Below are 24869 nucleotides of genomic sequence, written 5' to 3' on the forward strand. Positions count from 1 at the left end.
CCTGTGCCTGTGTTCTGTAAAAAATCTGCCGATCTGTACTGATATAAGCTCCGTTCCGGGCACACAGCTAATGCCTCCTCTCTCCGGCTCACAGCTGCAGTGGGCAGGGCCGAGCCGTTCCACTGACGTCAGCCGGGGAGGAGGAGGAGAGAAGAGACAGAGAGCCGACAATCAGCTGAGCACCCGGAGCCTCAGATTTTTTTACATTAAACAGGCACAGGGACACAGGTTATTAAAAAGGTACAAGAAGATAAGTGATAAGAAGATAAGAAGATTTCATAGCAGATAGAGAGGAGCAGGAGCGGGGGGTACAAACGCAGGTACAAGCAAGAAGAGAAGGGGGGAGAACAGAGGACACAGGGAGAGCTGCAGAGAGCAGGGCTGCGGCTGACGGAATCAAGCAAACGAACCACAAAGTCAGGGCTCAGCAGCCATGATTATCATGGTCTGTTTGCAGAGGGGAGGGTATAGTCAGGCAGGTTTTTTAGGGTATACAGGGGGCCAAATGACACAGCTCAAGCACTGTGCTGTATATCATGCTTTAAAAGGAACAGTATCTGCGGGGTTAAACACTAACAGCTTGCCAACCAGCCGCCGCAGTTATACTGCGGCAGGTGAGCTTGGCTGCGCAAATCGCCGTACCGGTACAGCGGTCCCTTTAATGACTATAGCAGGCACGCATGCATACAGCATGCACATGGCCAGCGGCCGCGGTGTCCGCCGGCCACCCGCGATTGCTCCACAGAGAGCCAGAATGGGCATCTGTCAAGGTATATCAAACAGATCCCCATTCTGTCAGGGGTGTAGAGAGGGATAGTTTGTTCCTAATGATCAGGAACAGAGACCCCGCTCTACTCCCAGTCAGTCCACTCCCCCCCCCCCCCCCCCCAGTTAGAAACACTTCCCTAATCCCTTAATCGACCCCTAGTGTTTCCCTGCCGGTGTCATTTATGCAGTGATCAGTGGTTATTGTTTATCTGTTCACTGTAATAATGTCACTGGTCCCAAAAAAAGTTTCAAGTGTTTCATCTGTCTGCCGCAATGTCGCTAAAAAAAAAAAAAAAAAATATTAATAATAATGCCATAAATATATCCCCTATTTTTTAGATGCTATAACTGTTGCGCAAACCAATCAATATACGCATATTGCGATTTTTTTTAACCAAAAATATAGAAGCATACATATTGGCCTAAACTTATGACGAAATTTGTTTTCAAATTTTTGGGGGGATATTACAGCAAAAAGTAAAAAAAATATTTTCAAAACTGTTATTTTTTTGTTTCAAGTGCAAAAAACAAAAACCGCAGAGGTGATCAAATACCACAAAAAGAAAGCTATTTGTGGGAAAAAAAGGATGTCAATTATTTTTGGGTACAGCATCGCATGACCGCGCAACTGTCAGTTAAAGCGACGCAGTGCCGTATCGCAAAGAATGGCCTGGTCATTAAGGGGGTAAATCCTTCCGGGGCTGAAGTGGTTAAAGAGGGTGATTCTTTTCTATACCCACTGTATTTGGCACCTATAGTATGTCCCCAAAAAAAAAAAAAATTAGTACACATTTTACTTTTTAATTTTTTTTATCCTACTTAAAAACACACAGACCCTAAGACTATCCTAAATCAAGTTCTGATCTAGTTATTTTGTCTTAATTTATTACTACATTTTACATGCAGACTTTTTTTACTTTAAGAAAAACATAAAATGAGGAGGAATGCATCAAACAAAGGTAGTTTATCAAAATTGAAGCAGGCAGAATTTCGACAATTGTGCAAGGCAACCAATCAGCTTCTACCTTTCGTTTTTAAAGCTTAACTGAAGAAGATAGAAGCTGATTGGTTGCCATGTACAGCTGCTCAAATTTTAATATAGGTTCCAAATAACAAAAATACAAAAAAGAAACAAGGTGGACTTTTAAGATGCCAATTACAACAAAAAATGTATTACAAAACAACCTGCTGTACTTATAGCTCACCAATCCAATGAAGGGCCAATAGCTCAAGAGGGAGCATATGCGGCCATAGACACAGGTATATAATTATTGAAAGTATATATGCATAACTGTCAATACATTTAAGAGAATTTATATATATTAATTATAAGCAGGTTGTTGTGTAATGCATTTTTGTAATGTGCTTGTTTTGATTTACAAATTTTTAAGCTCCCCTTACCTCCTAAAAAAGCAGGGTGGGGGTCGTGAAACGCATCAGTTTTATATCCTGTGAAGACACCTAAAGTCTATACTGTAATCATAGAAGTTGTTTTTTTTTCCCATTGTACTGTGATTGGCGTTTGCAGGTCTGTGGGTTTGGATTTAAGGGTGGTCTTGCACTTACATTTTGTATGTACAATGCTACTTTTAGAACAGGATTTTAACCCTGTTATATGCGTCAATAAAAATGCAACTTAGTTTGTTGTAATTGGCACCTTAAAATTCCACCTTGTTTCTTTTGCATTCCTGACAAAGATATCTAGGTCTAAGATGTTGGTGCTATATGGTCAAATATATGGTCAAATCCAATGCATATTTTTCTCCATTCAGAAAAGAAATGAGTACAACAATGTGTTTTAAGGAGTGATCACTATAATAGCAAATCACAGTCTAATTCAGTTATCATGTGATCGGGAGTATGTATTCCCATCTCCCCATAATTAGTACAGGACCTATGGATGACAGCTCATCCATGCTGCAAACTCCCTATGGAGAATCCTTCTAGCATAAACTCTGCATGTATGTAGCGCCTCAGAAGATGACGCTGCATATATGTTAGCTCAGTTGATTAAAACAAGCAACACCTGACCTAGGATCTAGCCGTTTAATGTGACATTCATTCTCAAAGATCACAGCAAAGCTAAATAAAACAAGGAATTTGGCTTCAGGCTGCCAAGATCTCTTCTTATAGAAAACCCCACTGCCTGTGCTTTGCATTTTGAAACTTTCTTTAGGGTGCCTATAGATAGAGATGAATGAGGGCTTGTTTTAACCCGCATTTACTGCTTGTTCAGTATATGTAAACACTTTGATATACATGATCTGGGCACAGGTTCATTTTACACAAAAACTGTCAGAATGTGAATATTTATGATCGAGGACTGATTTTAAAAAGGTGCAAGGAGTCTAGATTTCATCCTCGCTCTACTACAGAGTCAATGATCTGAGCTAAGCAGCTAGCCACAGAAAATGTTGGGACACATGACCTACCTACATACAGGCAGCTTCAAAATTTCCATGCCCATACTTAACTGGAGATTGTGGTTTTGTAAACTCAAATATACAGCATTTCATGCTTCTCCAAAGGCTGTTCAAACCTTAAGTTTGAAAACTTCTCCTTTCATATAATAGAGAGAGAGGAACTGCAAAAAAAATTAAATCCAGTCTGTAGTGCATTTTCCCCATCTAGACACCCAGCCATATACTACCCGCAGAATTATTTGAAGTGGATCTCCAGCTACTAAAAATTAATTACCCCTATTGCAACTTGGTCAATGTGCACAACATTCTTTTTGTGCCCTGGACGTTCCAGAGTTACCCCACAGAAGTAGCTATGTGATTGTCCCATCTTCATACAGAGAGGTTCAGCGCCTGCTGGGACATTCACATCACACCCCCGTAGTCCCGAGAACTATTGTGAAGCATGTTAGTGGCTGACAGGAAAGGGTCATGTGACACTGGACATCACACAGCCAAAAGTGCGCAGGAACCTATTCTGACAATAAAATCTTAGGAACACTGTAGCACAGGAAAGACACAACATATGCGAGTGAAAAAAAAAGAAACCTTTCAAGACTGCAAGAAAGACTGAAATGGTATATACAAAAGGGAAATGGTGAAAAATGGACTAAACTTTAAGAGTTACTCCTCAATAATAAAAATCTATGTTTTGATAGAAACATTGTATACAATTCATAAATACATTAAGCACACCCCATCCCAACCCATAAAATGAGGACAACGTTGTACACACACACACAGTCTCAGACAGTCTGTAAATAAACTGCCCAATGGCACACAACACGAGCTGGCTAGTTCAAGAAAGCCAAAGCTAAAATCAAAAAGACCGATTCAGTACTTTAACCTCCCTGGTGGTATGATTATGTCAGATTTTTGATACTCAAAGCGGTACAATGTTTTGCATGGAAAATTTGGCGTTTTATATTGTAGGCCTGAAATTCTTAGGAATAACACACTTAAATCTGTCCAAACAAGAGTCTAGTAGACAGCCTGGGTATGATAACGTTTGAAACACAAAATCATAAAATTATAATAACTATAAATAATTATAACAAATAATAATAATAATAATAATAATAATAATAATAATAATAATAAATAATTATTCAATAATGTAATCAAATAAAAAAAACACTGAAATTTGATCAGTTGCAGAATTGTCGCTGTCATTACTTTCAGTGTTGATGACGCATTTCCCCACAAATCAATATCGCTCAATTCTGCAAGTGATTCTAATTTATTATTGCTGTTTACTAGCTGGTCTAAAACCGCTTTTGATGTAAAGGGACACTTTTTGGTTGCTATGGACAATCTCCAGTTTCCAGGCAGAAAGAACAGTATATATAATATAAAATTGCATTCAGGGCACTGGACAAACCACTAGGGACAAAAACGGAGGTGAAATAATGTTATACAGTAATGTAATCTGTAAGATTACAGTGTACTGTATCTGTAATGTGTTTTTAACTTTTTGAATTTGGCGCCGTGCTCCTCCCCGTGCGTCGCAACGCTCGCAGGGAACAGAGCTTGATACTGTGACAGATCCGGCGAATCCATGAATATGAACTGAAGGATTGAAGAGTCTGGGGATGGAGGAATCCATGCATAGAGAATAATAGAAGGCTGAAAGAGTCTGAAGATACGAACTGAAGCATGGAAGAGTCTGGGGATGGGGAAAGCTATGATAGGAACAGAAGGATGGAAGAGTTCAAAGAAAAAAATTGTGGTGGTAGGGGGGGACTGAAGGATGGAAGAATCAAAAGGGAGGATGTTAAGATTGTCATCATGTAGTCCTGCAGGTGAGGAATATCAGGTAGAGGACCCCCTGTGCTGTGTACATGGCAGGGTTGGGGGTGTGATGGTCTCCTCCTGGAGTCCGGGGTTGGGGATGTCAGAGTGGAGTAGCTCCTGTGCTGTGTCATCTGATTCCCAATCAAATTTGTTCTATGTATGGTCATTTACATTTGTGTGGTGTATTGTGTGTTTTCTCACACGTTAATGTGCACTGAAATCAATGGGCTGCCAATATACCAAAAATCAGATGTGCCACAACATCTGTAGTAACCAAGCCTCGATCTGAATGCTAAATACTCAAGCCTGGATCTGGATAATTCAAGCACAGTGCGCTGTGCAGCTCTGGCAGAGTTGGAATCGATCCAACTGGCCACTGATGGAATGGCTTTTGAAAAGGCAGCAATGGGCCTGGGAGTGCCGACAGCCCACACAACAGTCCTTCCATGTGGGGGGTGGGGCCGGATGATGCCATGCGCAATCGCGATTCAGGTGGATTCCGCATTGATACAGAATCATTAGAGGCTGCATTGATGCGCTGATTATTTTCAACACCCCCAGTGCTTTGGATCATTGTCCTCCTGTAAGACCCATGACCTCTGACGGAGACCCAACTTTCTGACACTGGGACCTACATTGCACCCCAAAATTCTTTGGTAGTCTTCAGATTTCCTAATGCCATGCACACAATCATTCAGTGCTTGAAGCAGCAAAGCAATCAAAGCAGCAAACCATCAGTGAACATCCACCATGTTTGACTGTAGGGACTGTATTCTTTTCTTTAACCGCCTAAATTTATTTTTTTGAAAACAGAATGATGGGCTTTACCAAAAAGCTGTAATTTTTTTTCGTTTGTCCACAGCACATTCTCCCAAAGGGATTTTTGCTTCCGCAGGTAAGTTTTTGCTAACTCCAATCTGGCTTTTTTATTTTTCTGTGTCAGAAGCGAGTTCCTCCTGGGTCTCCGACCATAGCATCCCTTTTCATTCAGACGAAGACATAGTGCAAGCTGACACCGTTGTACCCTGTGTTTTAAGGTCAGCACAAATTTGTCTGGAAGTTGATCAAGGTTCTTTATCCACCATTCAAACAATCCTTTGTTGCCATGTTTGATCAATTTTTCTTTTTCGTCCACATCCAGGGAGATTAGCTACAGTGCCATGGGCTGTAAACTTCTTGACAATGCTGTGCACAGGAGTGGACACAGGAACATTAAGATCTCTGGAAATGGACTTGTAACCTTAAGCTTGTTCAAGCTTTTACACAATTTCTGTTCTCAAATACTCAAGTAATTCTTTGCTGTTCTCTCTCTCCACACAAAGACACACACAACAGAAAGGCTAAGCCAATTTTTCATTATTTTAACTGGTTGCAGGTGTGTTTCTATATTGTCATCACCTCTTAATTGACACAGGTAAAAAAAATAAAATTTAAATTACAGGAGGATCACAAACTTGGAATGCAATTATTTCTCACAATTTTGAGAAGGTGACAATAAATTTGTCCAGTCCATTTTTGGAGATTTGCATGGAATGTGTCAGATTTGGCTTTTTGTTTCTCCCCTTTTTTTGTCATACCAATACAAAACAAAAGAAATAAAACATGAGAACGCCTAAACATTTGTAACTGCAACAATTTTATGGGCAAAGTGGTGCATTATCTAACAGAAATGCATGGGTGCAAATATTTTTGGCCATGACTGTATATAAGTATTGTAGATATAGTAAATGTACTGTAGATCTATAAGTAAAAGAAACATTCTTACCCAGCAACCAGTACCCTTGGGATCTCTCCAGCAAAGGCCTCTGCCATCTCTCTACTACCTACATTGGCAATACAGTGCAGAGCCAGTCCCATGAAGGTGGGGTTGCGGCTAGACAAGTCATTTTTGATGGCATTATTGATGAGGCGGATCAGCTCACTATTTGAATTCACCAGAACTGAGATGAAGAGGTAACCCTAGGATGATGAAAAGAGCAATTGGTAACATGCAGTTTTAGGTTTAAAGCTTAAAGTTACTTGCTGCAAAAAAGTGGCATATCAAGATGTGTAGCTCCTGGACATTTCTTTTTTTCAATTAAAAAAAACTTTTAATACAGAAAATGTAACTACCCCCAACGGCTTGGCACCACAGATAAGGTGGGTTCGTGCATGCATTTTGCTTTGGAAAAAATTCAGGAGTTAATCAAAATGTTTTAAAATTATTTTTTAAATTGCACATTCCAGGATACTAGATGAAGTAGTCTTGAACCAACGGGACATTCAAAAGCTGTCCAAGGGGTGTTATGTCAATAGAATTATTCCGCACAACTGCCCAAAAATACCAAGCTGCATGCACTACATGACAAATCACCCTAAGCTGTTTAAATCAAATGTGCTGTGCTCAGTCTGGGGGTCTGAGGAAAAGGCGACTATATGCAAGTGTGGCTCGATCTCTATATTAGACGGCTCACTGGAAAAGTGCTTTGGTCTTCTGACCTATGAGTGTTAATTTATTGCTTTCATTTAAAAGGAGAAAGCTTTTTTGGCTATATTTCTCCTATGGATCATAGGATTGCAGTTAGTTCTGCACTCCTGTGACCAGTTTTCAGCAGACAGTAAGCTAAAGCCCGCTGTGGGTTGATGTCACAGAGCCCGTTCAGGCTCTGAAAAGATCGATCACATGGTAGAGATCCACCCAGAACCTTGGATCGCCACCTGGCTTAGCCCCTCAGAGATATGAGTGAGCCCCTCCCGCCTCCTCCACAGCCCAGCCTTCCAGTGAGCACTGAAGGGGAGCAATCAGTGGTGTTTGACCACTCAGTTCTCCCTACAGAGCCGCTGGGGGGAAAGATGCAGCATCAGGATCGATGCTGCATCCACATAGGCAAGTTTAAATTTTTCTTTTTTTTTTTTTTTTTTAAACCCATACTTTTCTTTTAACCACTTAAGGACAGAGCCTCTTTCTGAGATTTGTTAAAAACTGTTTTTTGCTAGATAAATTACTTCAAACCCCCAAACATTTTTTTTTCTAACACCCTAGAGAATAAAATGGTGGTCGTTGCAATACTTTGTCACACCGTATTTGCCCAGCAGTCTTACAAGCGCACTTTTTTTGGAAAAAATACACTTTTTTTTAATTAAAAAAATAAAACAGTTAACTCAATTTGTGTTATATTGTGAAAGATAACGTTACGCCAAGCGAATGGATAGCCAACATGACACGCTTCAAAATTGCACCCGCTTGTGGAATGGCAACAAACTTTTACCCTTAAAAATCTCCATAGGCGATGTTTAAAAAAAATTCTACAGGTTGCAGGTTTTGAGTTACAGAGGAGGTTTAAGGGTTAGAATTATTGCTCTCGCTCTACCGATCGCGGCGCTACCTCGTGTGGTTTGAACACGGTTTTCATATGCGGGCGCAACTCACGTATGCGTTTGCTTCGCAAGCTCGGCAGGACGGGGAGCATTTAAATTTTTTTTTTTTTTTTTTTCTTATTTATTTTACCTTTTATTTTTTATTTTTAAAGAAAAAAATTGTGTCACTTTTATTCCTATTACAAGGCATGTAAACATCCCTTGTAGTAGAAAAAAAAAGGATGACAGGACCTCTTAAATATGAGATCTGGGGTCAAAAAGACCTCAGATCTCATATTTACACGAAAATGCAATATAAAAAAAAAAAAAAAAAAAAAAATTGTCATTTGAAAAACTAAAAAAATAAAATAAATAAAAATGGCCCTTTAAGAGCTATGAGCGGAAGTGACGTTTTGACGTAGCTTCTGCCCTGCAATGAAATGGAGATCTTCCCCTCACTCGTCTCCATACCAAGCCAGGAGAAGGATCCGATCACCTCCGCCGCTACCGCCGGCGCCGGTAAGCGGCAGGAGGGGGCCCTCTCCCTCCGCCGAAAAAAAGTGATCTTGCGGCGGATCCGTCGCAGAGACCACTTTTATCTGAAAGCGGACCGCCCGCTGAAGAAGAGGATACCGGGGTTATGGCAGCTAGTTGCTGCCATAACAATGATATTCCTCTTCAAAGAACCAACGTAAAAAAACTGCGGCAGGCGGTCCGTAAGTGGTTAATAAAGTCAATAAGGAGAACACCTATGCTTGCGAGCCAGAGTGTGGGATGCTATCCCCTGGGGTGAGCTTTGCTTACTGACGTAGAAGGCCAATCCTTTGGAGACAAGTGATCAGGTTGTAGATTCATGTAATCTAGAGGAATATTGGTTCTTACCTGAATCCTCTGGTTTGTAACATGCCTATTTAATCTTTGTAGTGTAGTGTAATGGATACACGGAGCTCTGACTCAGCTCAAGTGACCCCATAGAAAGCTGCTGGGGGAGGGGGCACTCGATAGGAGGGAGGGGCCAGGAGCATAGAAAAGGGACTCGAGAAGAGGTGGATCCAGGCTGCTCTGTGCAAAACCAACTGCACAGAGGAGGCAAGTAGGACATGTTTGTTATTTATTGTATTTATTTATTTTTTAAACAAGACTTTACAATCACTTTAAGGCCAGACATTGATAAACAACAGACTGGAGAAAAGATAGGACTTGTCTCAGAGTACTCTCTTGTGAGGCATAGAATTCCATCCATCACGAGAAATACACTTTCCAGGCTCAATGACAGACTTGTAAGAAGTCAACTTCCTGGTCTTAAAAGGGCCTATGGATAACTGTCCGAATCTTCAAGAGCCAAGCAGTTAAAAGCCAGTGACTTAGGACGCAGGGTGGTAAACTGGTCCTGGAGATAAGATGATTTGTTTGTGAGGGCCCACAAAGTCTGCAAGGAGCCTGATATGCTCCAAATACCTGTCTGCCTGTACATCTTGATCCTGCAAAAGTAGCTAAGGTCCAGGTACTGCATCTCTTTCTCTCCCCCCCCCCCCCCCCCAACCATCAAATCAAAGAGGTCTGGATGGAAACTTTTTCTTTAAGTAAGAAGGCACTATCTGGAGTTCAGACACTAATAATGGAGGAAGTTCATTTCGTAAATGTGCATGCCTTTTCACCCAAGGAAGAATCAAATACACTTTGTGGCACGCAAGTCTTGGTTTCTCACTGTTAATGTAAACCACTGCCATGAACCCAGAGAGGAGCGGTCCGATGCTGAAGGGACAACCAAATCACCCAGAGCTTTAAACATAATGATCAAGAGACAAGCTTCCCACAGTTACCAAATCCCTTGTCTTGAGAGCGTGCCGAGGATTGATCCCCAGACTTTACAATCACTTTAAGGCCAGACTTTGATTAACAACAGACTAGAGAAAAGATAGGACTTGTCTCAGAGTACTGTCTTGGATGGAATTCTATGCCTCACATCATGAGAAATACACTTTCCAGGCTCAATGACAGACTTGTAAGAAGTCAACTTCCTGGTTTTGAAAGGGCCTAGGGATAACTGTCCGAATCTTCAAGTGCTGCCTGTCGTAAGAATGCCCAAAACCACTGGGAAAAAGGATTTTCCAGCGCTGGACTGGTTAGCCACCAGGCCAGTGCAAGCCTGCTTTTGGGCGGCAGATGCAGTGATCCAGTGACTGAGCCTGCCTGTCCCACAGTGCCAGTATATTGAGTTGCAACAGTTTGGAATGAGATTGAGCTTGTGAGACTAGCTCAAGAGGCCATAGTCAGTCCCAAAACCTTTATGCAAAAGCTAAAGGATGGCTGTCTCCTGGACTGTCAAGTCAATGCATAGAAGAGGCTAGAGTTTTTCCATTGGGAGGGAAGACCTTGGGAAGGACCGTGTGCAGATAAGCCAAGGGACAGTAATGACAGTTTTTTTTTTTTTATATAATATTTTTTTTAGACAAGTTTTATTTATTTACCTACCACAGGACCTCTCAGATGCACATCAGTTCAGATGCTAGGAACTGAACAAAAATCATGGTGCTATAAAAGATATTAAAAAGTCTGACTCACAATCTGCTTCTCTGTGTACTTGTTGGAACTGAGCAGATTCACAGCCTCCATGTGGCCAAAGTCAATGTCATGGCCAAGTAAGAAGATAAAAAGCAGCTTGCAGACATATTTCTTCTTGCTGTAGCCATCCAAAGCTTTATCTCCTGTGGATGGGAGGGAAGCAAAATAAAAAGGGACATCAATTCAGAAAAATTAAATTTGCATTACAAAGATCCATCAAGTATGCACAATGAATACATCTGGTTTTAAAATATAAACACACACACACACACACGCACACACGCACACACGCACACAAAACTCGGCTTCATTTAAAAAGGAAAATAACGGTTTAGGGTCATTTTTAAAATTGGGGTTTATAAATTGTATCATTTGTTAATAGATATTTTATGGTTGATATCGGTTTTAAAGATAAACCTTTTTTTTTTTTCTTTTTTTTTTAAACATTTAAAGCCCAATTAAACCTCTAGTTTAAAGCCGAATTGGAGGTATGGCAATTTTTACATTGCTCCAGCTTGGGCAAGTGATTGCCCCATACCTGTGGGATTCCCCTGGAAGCCTGAAATCATAGTAGGCACCACTACTACAGTGTTGTCCGCTAGCTTCTGGGTCCAGTGCCAAGCAGCTGCCCTGCTGCTTACTGAAAACAGGAGGGTGCCTGCTTTTCTCAATGAACGCAAAATACTTTGGCTAAGGTGAAGACTGTGACATCATCAGTTTGTGCCGAGCAACCTCCTGTGTTCTCAAATAATGACAGCAGGCATGGGGAGAAGATCCCCCGCTTGCAGTAACAGGGAGGGGAAGAGATAGAGAGGCTGCAGCTACCAGAACATGCTGCATGTTCCAAAAGGTGACTTTATCTTTTAAAGTGACTGTAAAGTCTCTTGTTGTAAAAATATAAAAAAAAAAAAAAAAAAAAAAAAAAAAAAAAAAACACAAAACAATCAAGTTATACTTATATCCTCTGTTGCAGTGGATTTGCACAGAGCAGCTTGGATCCTCCTCTTCTCGGGTTCCTCTTCGCTGCTCCTGGCCCATCCCTCCTGTTGAGGGCCCCCACAGCAAGCAGCTTGCTATGGGGGCACCCAAGCCAAGCTGCAGCTCTGTGTCCATACAGGCCCTGCCCCCTCTCTCTCCCGATTGGCTAACTGACTTTGATTGACAGCCGCGGGAGCCAATGGCACTGCTGATGTGTCTCAGCGAATCAGGAGGGAAAGTCAGGGATGGCCGAGGGACTCGTGGACATCGCTGGACAGAGATGGGGCTCAGGTAAGTATAAGGGGGTGCTGGGGAGGCTGCTACACACAGAAGGCTTTTTATATTAATGCATAGAATGCATCAAGATAAAAAAAAAAAAAAACCTTCTGCCTTTAAAACTCCTTAAAGGTTTTGCACATCTTTTGTTTTGATGCATCTAGAAGGTAGCAGATAGCAATATCCCTCTTTAAAGTGCCGACGTATATCATCGTGAGCCAGTCCGGAAGTGGTCAAAGTATAACCAAAGGCAACATTTTTTTTTTTTTTTTTGGGATAGAGGGGAGGTGGATTAGAACACCTGAGAGAGTTGTTTGCTCTGTCCCAGTTAGGGAGATTCCCCCTATATGTCCCGTTTACCATTATCATTAAAAGGGAAAGTAAAAGAAAATCCCAAATTTTGAGCTGTCCCCAAGAAAAGTAAGAGGGGAAATATTCCAATGGGACACTAGTTCTAGTGACCTGGGGGTCCTCAAGAGTTCCCTTAATTTGCAGGGATTTCCTCTGCTTCCTGTTTTGGCTATTGGACAGAAAGTGAAGGGAAATCTCCCCAACGGGAACAAGAGGATAAAAATAAACCTTACAGGGGGTTACAGCCTTCCCTTACACTATCCAAAATGAAAACAAAAGTTTTGCCTATAGTTCTACTTTAATGCTTTCTCTGCATTAAGGTAAAAAAAAAACAAAAAAAACAAAAAAACACCACAACCTGGGGCTGCTCTGTGCAAAACCATTTGAGGCGGCCAGAATAGGCTCCTCAAGTTAAAAACGCAGTAAGTGTGCAGATGACATACAGTAGGACAGCTTGGCATTTCTGACAAAAACAACAGGGTTTTTTTATACATATAATCTAAGTAACAAAAATAGTTCTGGTATATAAAAAATAAAAAAAAGGCAAGTTTGCCGTTAGGGTTTATATACTCTTTAAGAGAACATTCAGCACCATTGAGACTGGAAGGCAAGGAATCGGAACCGAATTATGAATCCGATCCAGCCTCTAAACCTTTTTGGCCTAGAGAAACCCTTGAAATATTGTAGGTCTTGAGGAACCCCTGCTGAATCTGCCAAGTGGTGTTGACCCTTAAACTCTAGAGGTACCATCAAATTGGAGGTCAATCAAAATCAAGGAACCCCCTAGCAACCTCTGGAGGAAATTGTAGGGTTCCACGGTTGAGAGTGGCTGTGCAATCCTTTGCAGAGTGCTATTCTCTAATAAGTAAACTGTAAGCAAGTCAAGGCCACTCAAAAGTAAATTCAAACACCACAAGCAGACTACTTTCAACTTGGTCCTCACACCTGTATGCATGAACCCTTAAATGGTTAGCTATAACTGTAGTCCGGGTTTAGGTCTGCTTTGAAAAACCAAATATTGTGCATGGTAAAAAAAAAAAAAAAATTTGTATATACATACATACATTTTTCACTCTGTTATATATTTTTTTTTCCTCGTTACACACTGCACCCCATATTGACAGAAAACACAGAATTGTTGACATTTTTGCAGATTTATTAAAAAAGAAAAACTGAAATATCACATGGTCGTAAGTATTCAGACCCTTTGCTGTGACACTCATATTTAACTCAGGTGCTGTCCATTTCTTCTGATCATCCTTGAGATGGTTCTACACCTTCATTTGAGTCCAGCTGTATTTGATTATACTGATTGGACTTGATTAGGAAAGCCACACACCTGTCTACATAAGACCTTACAGCTCACAGTGCATGTCAGAGCAAATGAGAATCATGAGGTCAAAGGAACTGCCTGAAGAGCTCAGACAGAATTGTGGCAAGGCACAGATCTGGCCAAGGTTACAAAAAAATTTCTGCTGCACTTAAGGTTCCTAAGAGCACAGTGGCCTCCATAATCCTTAAATGGAACACGTTTGGGACGACCAGAACCCTTCCTAGAGCTGGCTGTCCTGCCAAACGGAGCTATCGGGGGAGAAGAGCCTTGGTGAGAGAGGTAAAGAAGAACCCAAAGATCACTGTGGCTGAGCTCCGGAGATGCAGTCGGGAGATGGGAGAAAGTTGTAGAAAGTCAACCATCACTGCATCCTTCCACCAGTCGGGGCTTTATGGCAGAGTGGCCCGACGGAAGCCTCTCCTCAGTGCAAGACACATGAAAGCCCGCATGGAGTTTGCTAAAAAAAACACCTGAAGGACTCCAAGATGGTGAGAAATAAGATTATCTGGTCTGATGAGACCAAGATAGAAATTTTGGCCTTTATTCTAAGCGGTATGTGTGGAGAAAACCAGGCACTGCTCAACACCTGTCCAATACCCAACAGTGAAGCATGGTGGTGGCAGCATCATGCTGTGGGGGTGTTTTTCAGCTGCAGGGACAGGACGACTGGTTGCAATCGAAGGAAAGATGAATGCGGCCAAGTGCAGGGATATCCTGGATGAAAACTTTCTCCAGAGTGCTCAGGACCTCAGACTGGGCCGAAGGTTTACCTTCCAACAAGACAATGACCCTAAGCACACAGGCTAAAACAACGAAGGAGTGGCTTCACAACAACTCCATGACTGTTCTTTAATGGCCCAGCCAGAGCCCTGACTTAAACTCAATTGAGCATCTCTGGAGAGACCTAAAAATGGCTGTCCACCAACATTTACCATCCAACCTGACAGAACTGGAGAAGATGTGCAAGAAGAAATGGCAGAGGATCCCCAAATCCAGGTGTGAAAAACTTGTTGCATCTTTCCCAAAAAGACTCGTGGCTGTATTCGATCAAAAGGGTGCTTCTACTAAATACTGAGCAAAGGGTCTGAATACTTAGGACCATGTGATATTTCAGTTTTACTTTAATAAATCTGTAAAAATGTCAAAATTCTGTGTTTTTCTGTCAATATGGGGTGCTGTGTATACATTAACCACTTCAAGACCGCCGCACGACGATGTACGTCCAAACTTTGAACGGGGATATCGTTGTTATGGCAGCAGCTAGCTGCCATAACCCCGGTATCCCCATTTTCGTGCGGCGGCCGGCTGTCAGATAAATGTGGTCCCTGCGGCGGATTCGCCGCGAGATCACTTTTATCGGTGCCCTCCGCCGCTTACCGGAGCCGTCGGTAGCAGCGGAGGCAATCGCGTCCTCCTCCGTGGTTTGTCTGGAGACGAGTGAGGCCAAGATGGCGCTCACTCGTCTCCATGACACTGCTGGGCGGAGGCGACGTCAAAACATCACTTCCGTCCACGCCTCTTAAAGGCAAATGTCATTTTTCTAAATGACTTTTTTTTTATTGCATTTTAGTGTAAATATGAGATCTGAGGTCTTTTTAAAACCCCCCTTTCCCGACGAGCTCGCGCGCAGTAGCGAACGCATACGAGAGTAGCGCCCGCATATGAAAGCGGTGGTCAAACCACACATGTGAGGTATCGCAGCGACCGGTAGAGCGAGAGCAATAATTCTAGCCCTAGACCTCCTCTGTACCGCAAAATATGCAACCTGTAGAATTTTTTAAACGTCGCCTATGGAGATTTTTGAGGGTAAAAGTTTGACGCCATTCCACGAGCGGGCGCAATTTTCAAACGTGACATGTTGAGTATCAATTTACTTGGCGTAACATTATATTTCACAATATTAAAAAAAAAAAAATTGGGCTAACTTTACTGTTGTCTTATTTTTTTTATTCAAAAAAGTGAATTTTTTCCAAAAAAAAGTGCGCTTTTAAGACCGCTGCGCAAAAACGGTGCAAAAAAAAGTATTGCAATGACCGCCATTTTATTCTCTAGGGTGTTAGAAGAAAAACCATATATAATGTTTGGGGGTTCTAAGTAATTTTCTAGCAGAAAAACCTGTTTTAAACATGTAAACACCTAAAATCCAAAACGAGGCTGGTCCTTAAGTGGTTAATGAGGAAAAAAAATGAACTTAAATGATTTTAGCAAATGGCAATATAACAGTGAAAAAAACACTTTCCGTCCCCACTATATATATATATATATATATATATATACATACACACACACACACACACACACACACACACACATACATATATACACATTTAATAGAATATACACATAGCATGCCACATGTCAGAACATATGGAATCAAAGGGTATACCAGTAAAATAAATGCAAATGAACCAAAACAGACAACTCATTTGTGTATATACTGTATTTAAAGCAGCTGGGATGAGTCAGTGAAGATAATAAACACATGTAATGTAACAAGTCAATGGTGCCAAGACAAACATTTAAATTTGAAAAAAGTTTTCACACTTTGAATGAAAAAGTGAAACGCTGCTAAATCTGGCCTGATGACAGTGCAGATTCACCACTCGAGCAGTAGGGAGAGGTCAGCTTAGCAAATAAGTAAAGAATATGCTGACTTGATTCATAGAACCATGCAAATCTCCCCAGGTCTCAGGACGCCTGTCAGTGCTGTGAATTCGGTATTACACCCACAAATCTCCCCAACAGAGCCAATTACACATCATACAAAATAACACCATACTTGCTACAATATTTGTCTCGGAGATAAACAAGCACTGTCACATCCATGTATAAACCTAGTTTAAAGCAGAACTACACTGCATCTGAGCACCACAAACCAAATGAGGGATGGTGCATTCGGTGAGAAGTGACCCGCAGAAGCTGCTAGAGGAGGTCGAGCTGTAGATCGATTGATACGAGTATAGTTAGTGTGGTAGACAGATCACATCTACTAATCACAGCTGCCCTCTGCATCCACTTTGCTCAGACACTGTTGGGGAAGATGCACAGGACATGCAGGATGACACAGGGGTAGTGGGTGATTGCATTACTGTCCTGAACCCCGTGCCCTGCACCACATGTCCTGCATTCTGCACACTGTACCCTTTGCCTGCAACCCGCACCCTTATCCAGTACCACATGCCCTGCACCACACATTCTGCACCCTTTTCCAGTACCCTGTACCACATGTCCTACACCCCATGTCTTGCAGTGACCTGCACCCTACTCTGCATCCCATGTCCTACATTCTGCACCTCACAAAAAAAAAAAAAAAAAGAAACTGGCTCCCAACTTTTTTAGCTGGCTCCTAGATTCAAAGCAAAATGTGTCAAGTGCTGGAATAAGCCGATTACCATGAAATTGCAGATTCATGTTAAAAAAAAACAAAAAAAAAAAAACAAAAAAAAAAAAGAAGAAGGACAGGAAGGATGACTCCGTTTCCTGTTTTTGATTTTCGAAGGAACCTCTCTGCAGTTTTCTCCTATTTCTACTACCTCAGCTGTTTGAAAGAACTCTGACCTGAAAACCCTCACAATGTTATCACTAAAAAAAACAATTCTCAAAGAACGCAGTCTTTTTTGCTGATTTTCTCAAACTTTACTTACGACCCCTGATGACCCTACTAGAAACAGATTTATGAAGCCTCAACTATTTTTCTAAACTGCATCTTTATGAATGTTTTAAACTCATATTAATAAAGTCATGTAAATAGGGAAATCAGTGCCCAAAGCACGCTGTAAGAGCACGTGTGGAAGTGAATAGGCAAACATGGACAAGAACATCTTACTTCAAACACTTGGTCAGTGAATCCAATATTCTGCCACAGCTCTGGGCTCCATAAATTCCTACATTTTGAAGTCAAGGTGGGTGGGAGGCACTCATTACACAGTTATACAAATTTACTTATTGCTATAGAACTATTTATGTCCAGCCCTGCCCAATGAAAACATTTTTATAGAGGACAAGTCCTGTACACGTGTGCTGGAAGGTGATGGGCATCCAACATTTCTATACAATTAGCTTATTTTGGGAGCACATCTGACTTTTTCATGGATGGGGCAACAGACTGCAATGTGGACACATGCTGGAGCCTGCTTTCATCCTTTCATGCTTCACAAAAACTAATCTGTACTTCGTCATGTGGTTCAACAGAATGATCATCCACCAGACTTAAATTTAGAGGACAGCAGTAATATAAGTGTCCCCTTATGGTGCTTGTGTATACAAGGCTTAAAGTTAGTATAAAAAAAACAAACAAAAAAAAAACAAAATGGAGGAATTTGTCTCTGAAACGCATTACCACCCTCCCTGCTTTTTTCACTAACATTTGGAAGAATATTCATTCATTCCTATGGAAAGGCAATACACATTTAGGATGCATACAAAGCCTTTTTGTAGGACTGAATTGAGATTATCCTGCAAAGCAAGCAGTAGCTTACTAGAACAGCAGACATTGGGGAAAGATTTTAATCCTCTCCAGTTTGTTCATTCCAACGGCAGCCAGTTCCTGCCATTTTCTACAGCCCACAGGCATAAGAAATAGGAACCAAACAATTAAAGCCAAACTCTAGGTATGATCCTAATTGCATAGTTACATTGGTTCAGCTTGTATACATGTTTTATTCCGGATTGCTGTCATCTCCCAGGTGCTGAGCAGCTAGCCCACTCCATACAGACCACGGGGGGGGGGGGTCACTCGCTGCGCGCCCATTTCAGACTGAATGAGGTGGAGATCATGCTGTCACAGCCCACCCATTCACTTAGTATAATCCACAAACCAGGAATATAAATCGGTGATCACTGTAGTAGCGTTGACAAACACCGACCTGAACAAACACGAATGAAAGCTGATGTAAACGATCGATTTACTTCCGCCCACCCATAGACATACATCGTGGTTCAGTCTGGATCCACCTGAAAAAAAAACGACAGATGGATCTAGAGTGAACACCAGTGTGAAAGAGGCCATAGGCTCCTGCTGCTGTCAGTCAAACTCCTGTGAAGAGAGTGGGGACGTGGATTACCAGCGCTGTGTGGGTCTATGAACACACACATAGCCTGGCTGGGGAGCGCGCCTGCACAGGTGTCTTTTGTGCACCCAGCTTGCTGAGGAGGCACCTGAAGGAGGAGGAGCAGACAGTGCCGACGGGGGGCAGCAGGGGACTGAAAAAGAGGTGGTAGGGGACTGCTCTGTACAATATCACTGCACACAAGAGCAGGCAAGCACAACATCATTTTTATTTCAATAAAGAAAAAAAAAAAGGAAAAAAAAAATGGAACCTTTACTATCACTTTAAACACTCCTCTCTGATAAAGAGATTATGATCCATACGTGTATCCAAAATCATTAACCACCTACATAGACAAGCAGTTATCTAGGTATATTTTTATTTGTATTAAAAAGCCATAAATAGGATGGCTGTGCAAAGTATGCGGACAGCGTTAGAGAGAATAGGAGGTTGTTCTGACAGTGGTAGAGGAGCAAACACTACAGCTTGTCTGACTGCTCATCCTCCCTGGTTGCTATGGTGCCGGAATCTCTTTGTCACGACATTATGATGCGGCTATTCTGGAGTTGGATTAACTCCTCCGCTTCCTGTATATACAGCTCCTCGTCTGATCGCAAGCATGCAACAGGTGACATGAAAGGGAAAAGGGATTTGGAAGAAAAAAAAAAAAAATGAAAGGAGTAGAAGGCTTGAGCTGCTACATTTTTTCTTGCATATTTAAATTTACTCTACATAATCTCTGCCAAATATAATGTGATGACTTTTAATAAGAGCTGTAGATATCTGGCTTGCACTAGTAGATTTGGTTATTGCTAGGCTGAAAATCTAAAAAAATAAATAAAATTAATTATATAATCAAGGTTAATATTAAATGAAGCAAAATTACAGTTGCACTCCAGGTATGATCTTAATTGAAGGAAGGGACTCCATGCACACTAGCGTTTTTTTATAAGCTCAAAAGAAAAGTAGCATTTAGAAGCAGTTAGGCGCATTCAGCGTTTTTTTTCTGCTGGAAAAGCGCTCAAAAAACAATTTTTTTTCTGCTTCTGAATGCTGATGCCAATAGTCTAATGTAGTGTGCATGGACACATAGGAGAACACTAGCTTCTAGGAGTAGAAAAAAAACACTAGTGTGCATGAAGCCTCACATTAGTCCAGCTTAAAGTGGATGTAAACCCGATTCATGCAGTGTTTTGTTATCTCTCTTCAAAGCACTATGGGGGTTATTAAGAAAGGCAAATCCACTTTGCACTACAAGTGCAAAAGTGCAGTCACTGTAGATCTGAATGAGGGGAAGCTCTGCTGATTTTATTATCCAATTACGTGCAAGCTAAAATGCTTTATTTTCCTTGCATGTCCCACTCAGATCTACAGCGACTGCACTTCCAAGTGCACTTTCAGTGCAATTTCAAGTGCACTTTAGTTTACACTTGCAGTGCAAAGTGGATTTGCCTTTAGTAAATAACCCCCAATGTCCCCTTAGCTTTGTCCTGCTCAGTTCTTCCATCAGCCTGATAACTGCTGACAAGTTCTCTGTCATATATGATAAAAGCAGCCTGAGTTTTGTGTTGGGGATGATCCTATAAATAGATTATTCAACAAACAGAGCTGAAAGTCTCTACCTATGAGGAGAGGGGGGGTGTGCCTCCCCTCCAATCAGCTGTCTTGGCTTTATGCCCAGGCCTCACTGCAGTGCTGAACAGGAAGAGAACATCTAACAGGATCTGAACTTTCTAAATAGTATATAAAAATGAAGACAGCATTAAAACTTATGTAGGTAGATTGGTTTAATCCCTGAGGCTCTTCACTTTGCTGGGTATATGCAAGGGCTTACATCCACTTTAAACAAATGTAAATATGCACATTTCATATCCAATGGACTGCTGCGCAAGCTGACAATCACCGTAGCAGTCAACGCTACTACAGTGATCACCAATATATTCCTAGTTTGTGGATTAGACTAAGTGGGCTATGATTCAATCTGAAAAATAGACGCTCTGTGAATGTGCCCACCAGCGAATGACTCCCTGTGATCAGTATGGAGTGGGCTAGCTGGCAGCTGCTCAGCACAGAGCCTGGGAGATGACAGCAATCCAATATAAAACATGTATACAAGCTGAACAAATGTATCTATGCAATTAATATCATACCTAGAATTTCGCTTTAATTGTTTGGTTCCTATGAGATTATGCACTGAGAAATCTACAACAATGTTGGCGAATCCAATACCCACTTGCTGCAAACCACCTCATGCTCACGGAATCCTTAGTAACGATTTCAAAATGAATTACTAAAAACTGGTGCCATCAAAAATGTAAAGACATCCAAAAATGTAATACTATGAATAGTGTAAACCTTAGGAGACATTCATTTAAGTAAACTCTTTACAGCACATGTGTGAAACATATGGCCCATAGGCTGAATCCAGGCCGCCAGGCCATTTCATGTGGTCCTCGCACTCAGGGCTATTTTCCAGCCCTCGCCCTCTGCTCCCCACTGTCAACTTTAAAAACACAAAACCTTCTGTGTTTACAAGGACAGGTTTGTTCTTGGCAGCTAGCGACTCTCAAAGATCCCTGCACACACTCTCGGTGGGGACAGATGTCAATCAATGATCTCCCTGGAAGGCAAGGCAAATTTGCCTACACTGATAGACTAGTACACTGGTACTAGAGCCTGGGCCAGGTAGGTGAGATGCGAGAAGCTTTGGGAGGGGGTGGTGGAGGTGACATGTGGACAACCTGTGTTGCACACCCCTGAACCCTGCGCTCTCTAGAAAGCGCACCCCTGAACCCAGCTCTCGCCAGGAAGTGTACCCCTGAATCCTACGTTTAATAGGAAGCACACCCCTGAATCCTACGCTCAATAGGAAGTGCATCATAATAAATCAAAAGCAAAAGGCAATTATTTAATATGATACAGAGTAGATACAGTCTTACAAACAGTCCATGAGGACAACCATAATGTTGATGCAACCCACGATGAAACTGAGTTTGACAATCCTGCTTTACAGCCTTAACGAATAGCTGAAATGTTATGCTCACATTGTAATAAACACTTTACACAAACCTATATATAATAGGCGCAGAGAGGGTCGTGTATGAACTGCTGTGATGAAAGAAAAAAGTTCATAGACCTTCCTACAATGCTTGAAATGATGTTATTTGCATTGGCTGCAGCAGGGGTAGGACAAGGAGGCAGAGATTAGTGCAAACAAAACTCTGCAGCATTTAGGAAAAGTCATTCAACATTGTGTGTTGGGCAGTCTGGTAGTGGGTACTCACATAATTAAAGTGATCCAAAACACTCTGTTCATGTGTCTGTGCCTGCAAAAGCCGTATGCTGAAGGTTCAAGTTGGGAGATCTGACATTTTACATATTAAATTGTAACTGCACTTTTGGTGCAGTTAGTTATATAGCACTTCTTCCTGCTCCCAGCACCCCCTGCCAATCTTATACTTACCTGTTTCGAGGTGAGGTCAGCGAGATGTCACCTCTGTAGTCATAGAGGCACTTATCCAAACCTTTAACCTGGGCCTACACTCTGCCCTCATGCATAGGATGGAGTATGAACTCTTCATCATAAGAAGTGAATTCAGAGCACATCCACTGGCCCAGTTTCAGGCCACGTTCACAATAGCAGTGTCAAACATGCATTTGGAGAACATTTCTAAATTTGGATTAATGTATTGATGTTTCCATTCTGCCATTCACACTGAGCGCTTACCTACATTTAGGTGCAGTCACTTTAGCCACATTCTGAGAAATTAGAATTGCACATCTCCAGGATCAAATTAAGAATTCTAAATGCAACTAAAATGATCTAAATACACCTACAAACGTGAACAACGCAGATAAAAGTGATCTGGGAAGCATAAAATTGTTTTTACTAACCAGTCAACTTCTCCTCCATATAGAAATCTAAACCCAGGAGAGTTCCAGTGAAAAAGGCCTTAGGGGGTTTTGAGAAGCAATTGTACGACTTCAATAGCGATCTCTCTCTGGATTGGCAAAAGGCTGGAGGGAGGACTAGGGGCAGGGGAACTAGGACTAGAGGGGGTTCAACCAGAATTTTTAGTTTTAACATCTAGTCATACCCCTTAAGCACTTACATACATAAATTTTGGACCGTGAAGCTATCAGCACCACCATCAACCAAACAAGCTGGCCATTCTCCGCTGCCATGTCTCTTTGAGAACGGGTTTGCAGTGGTTTTTTAAATTTTCTTTTTACAGGTTCTAGAAATTCCACGGAGTTCTGCAGTTTCCTAGACGCTGCGCCCAATATGTCATTAGCAATCTTTCCATGGGCAAAATAAAACAGATTATACATCTTTCCAAATCTAATACATGGCTGAAAAACACAATCTATTAACTAGGTGATTTATTGTACCTGTTTTAATGAACAGGTGTGCCCATTGCAAAAACACACCACATTCAAATGAATTTGTAAAAATTGATTATTTGGTCTTCAGAGAAAACACAAACCAAAATTTAAAAGCCAGCATAAAAGGAGTAAGGGGACGTGGAAAGTTTTTTTCTTTACAGCAATTAAGAGCATTTAAAACAATAAAGATTTTTAAATACATTACATTTGTAATTCAATTGACAAGCACCTAAGTGAAACTTATAATTAATAACCACTTGCCTACTGGGCACTTTTACCCCCTTCGTGCCCAGGCCAATTTCAGCTTTCCACGCTGTCTTACTTTGAATGACAATTGCCATTGACAAGGTCATGCTACACTGTACCCATATGAAAAAAATGTTCACAAAAATAGAGCTTTCTTTTGGTGGTATTTATTCACCACTGGGTTTTTAATTTTTTGCTAAATGAAAAAAGAACAAAAATTTTGCAAACAGGTACATTTTCTCCTTTACTGAAGGGCACCAGGAGGCGGCACTGATGGGACTGCACTGATCATCAGAACTGCCCCAATTATCAGTGTAGACGTCCCTTTACCCTGATCAGTTGTGTCCTGAATGATCACAGGACGACATATGATGCTCTCGCAGAACTGGCCGGCTGCGCTGTAGCTCTCATTCAGCTATAGCACGGTCGGTAAGTGATTAAAGCGGGAGTCCAGCGACTTTTTTTTTTTTTAGGTCATTGAGACACTTTGCTAATCCCAAAATAATGCTCACAGTTTGAGTGTAATATTTCCGCCTCTGTGTGCTTTCGTCCTGAAGAATAACTTAAAAAATGTGATGCTGGCTGTCTCAATCTTGCTTGTGGGCATGTGAAGCCCACAAGCATTGATTTCCTGGATGCAGTGAATGCTGTTCATTCACAGCTTGTTCACGCGCACGATCATTGTTTCCGCACTGAATCTTGGGAAGCCTGACACTAAGCTCCCAGGAGACAGTGCGGCGCCGGAGAAAGGCAATAAACACGCCTACTCCCATGGCAGGAGAGACAGGAAGTGCCACAATAAAGTACAATATAAAGGTAATTACAGCGATAAAAAAAAAAAAAAAAAATTTTGTGCGGCATTTGAACATCTATGCAATTAACTGAAGGGGGTAAGATTAAGTTAAAAATTTGAGTGGAACTCCGCTTTAAAACACACTTGTTCTTTTAAAAAAGGAATCCTGTGATCCTAAACACCCTTACATTTTCAACCTCTGTCTTTTCTTACCCTGTACTTTAACCACTTCAGCCCCAGAAAGAAATGCCCCCTTAATGACCAGGCCATTTTTTGCGATATGGCAATGCGTAGCTTTAACTGACAATTGTGCGGTCGTGCAACACTGTACCCAAACAAAATTGACGTCCTTTTTTTTTTTTCCACAAATGGAGCTTTTGGTGCTATTTGATCACCTCTGTGTTTTTTGTTTTTGTTTATAGCGCAAAAAGTAGACCGACAATTTTTAAGAAATTACTTTCTGTTATAATACATACCCAAAAAAATAAATAAATATAAAAAACAAAATGTATTCATCAGTTTAGAACGATATGTAT

At 41.4% G+C, this 24869-nt stretch overlaps 1 protein-coding gene across 4 annotated transcripts in view; it reads right to left on the reverse strand.

The window, feature by feature from the left end:
• The window catches only part of LOC141112215 (AP-2 complex subunit alpha-2), a 199269-nt gene that overhangs the window by 124609 nt on the left and 49791 nt on the right, over positions 1-24869 (reverse strand). For all 4 annotated transcript variants that reach the window (XM_073604817.1, XM_073604816.1, XM_073604818.1 and 1 more), the window contains exons 3-4: positions 10923-11065; positions 6787-6980 (exon numbers count right to left, since the gene is read on the reverse strand). In XM_073604817.1, coding sequence (XP_073460918.1) covers positions 6787-6980; positions 10923-11065 — 337 coding nt within the window. The remainder of the gene's footprint in view (positions 1-6786; positions 6981-10922; positions 11066-24869) is intronic.

Source organism: Aquarana catesbeiana, linkage group LG11 (assembly GCF_042186555.1).
Source record: "Aquarana catesbeiana isolate 2022-GZ linkage group LG11, ASM4218655v1, whole genome shotgun sequence".
Lineage (NCBI taxonomy): Eukaryota > Metazoa > Chordata > Amphibia > Anura > Ranidae > Aquarana > Aquarana catesbeiana.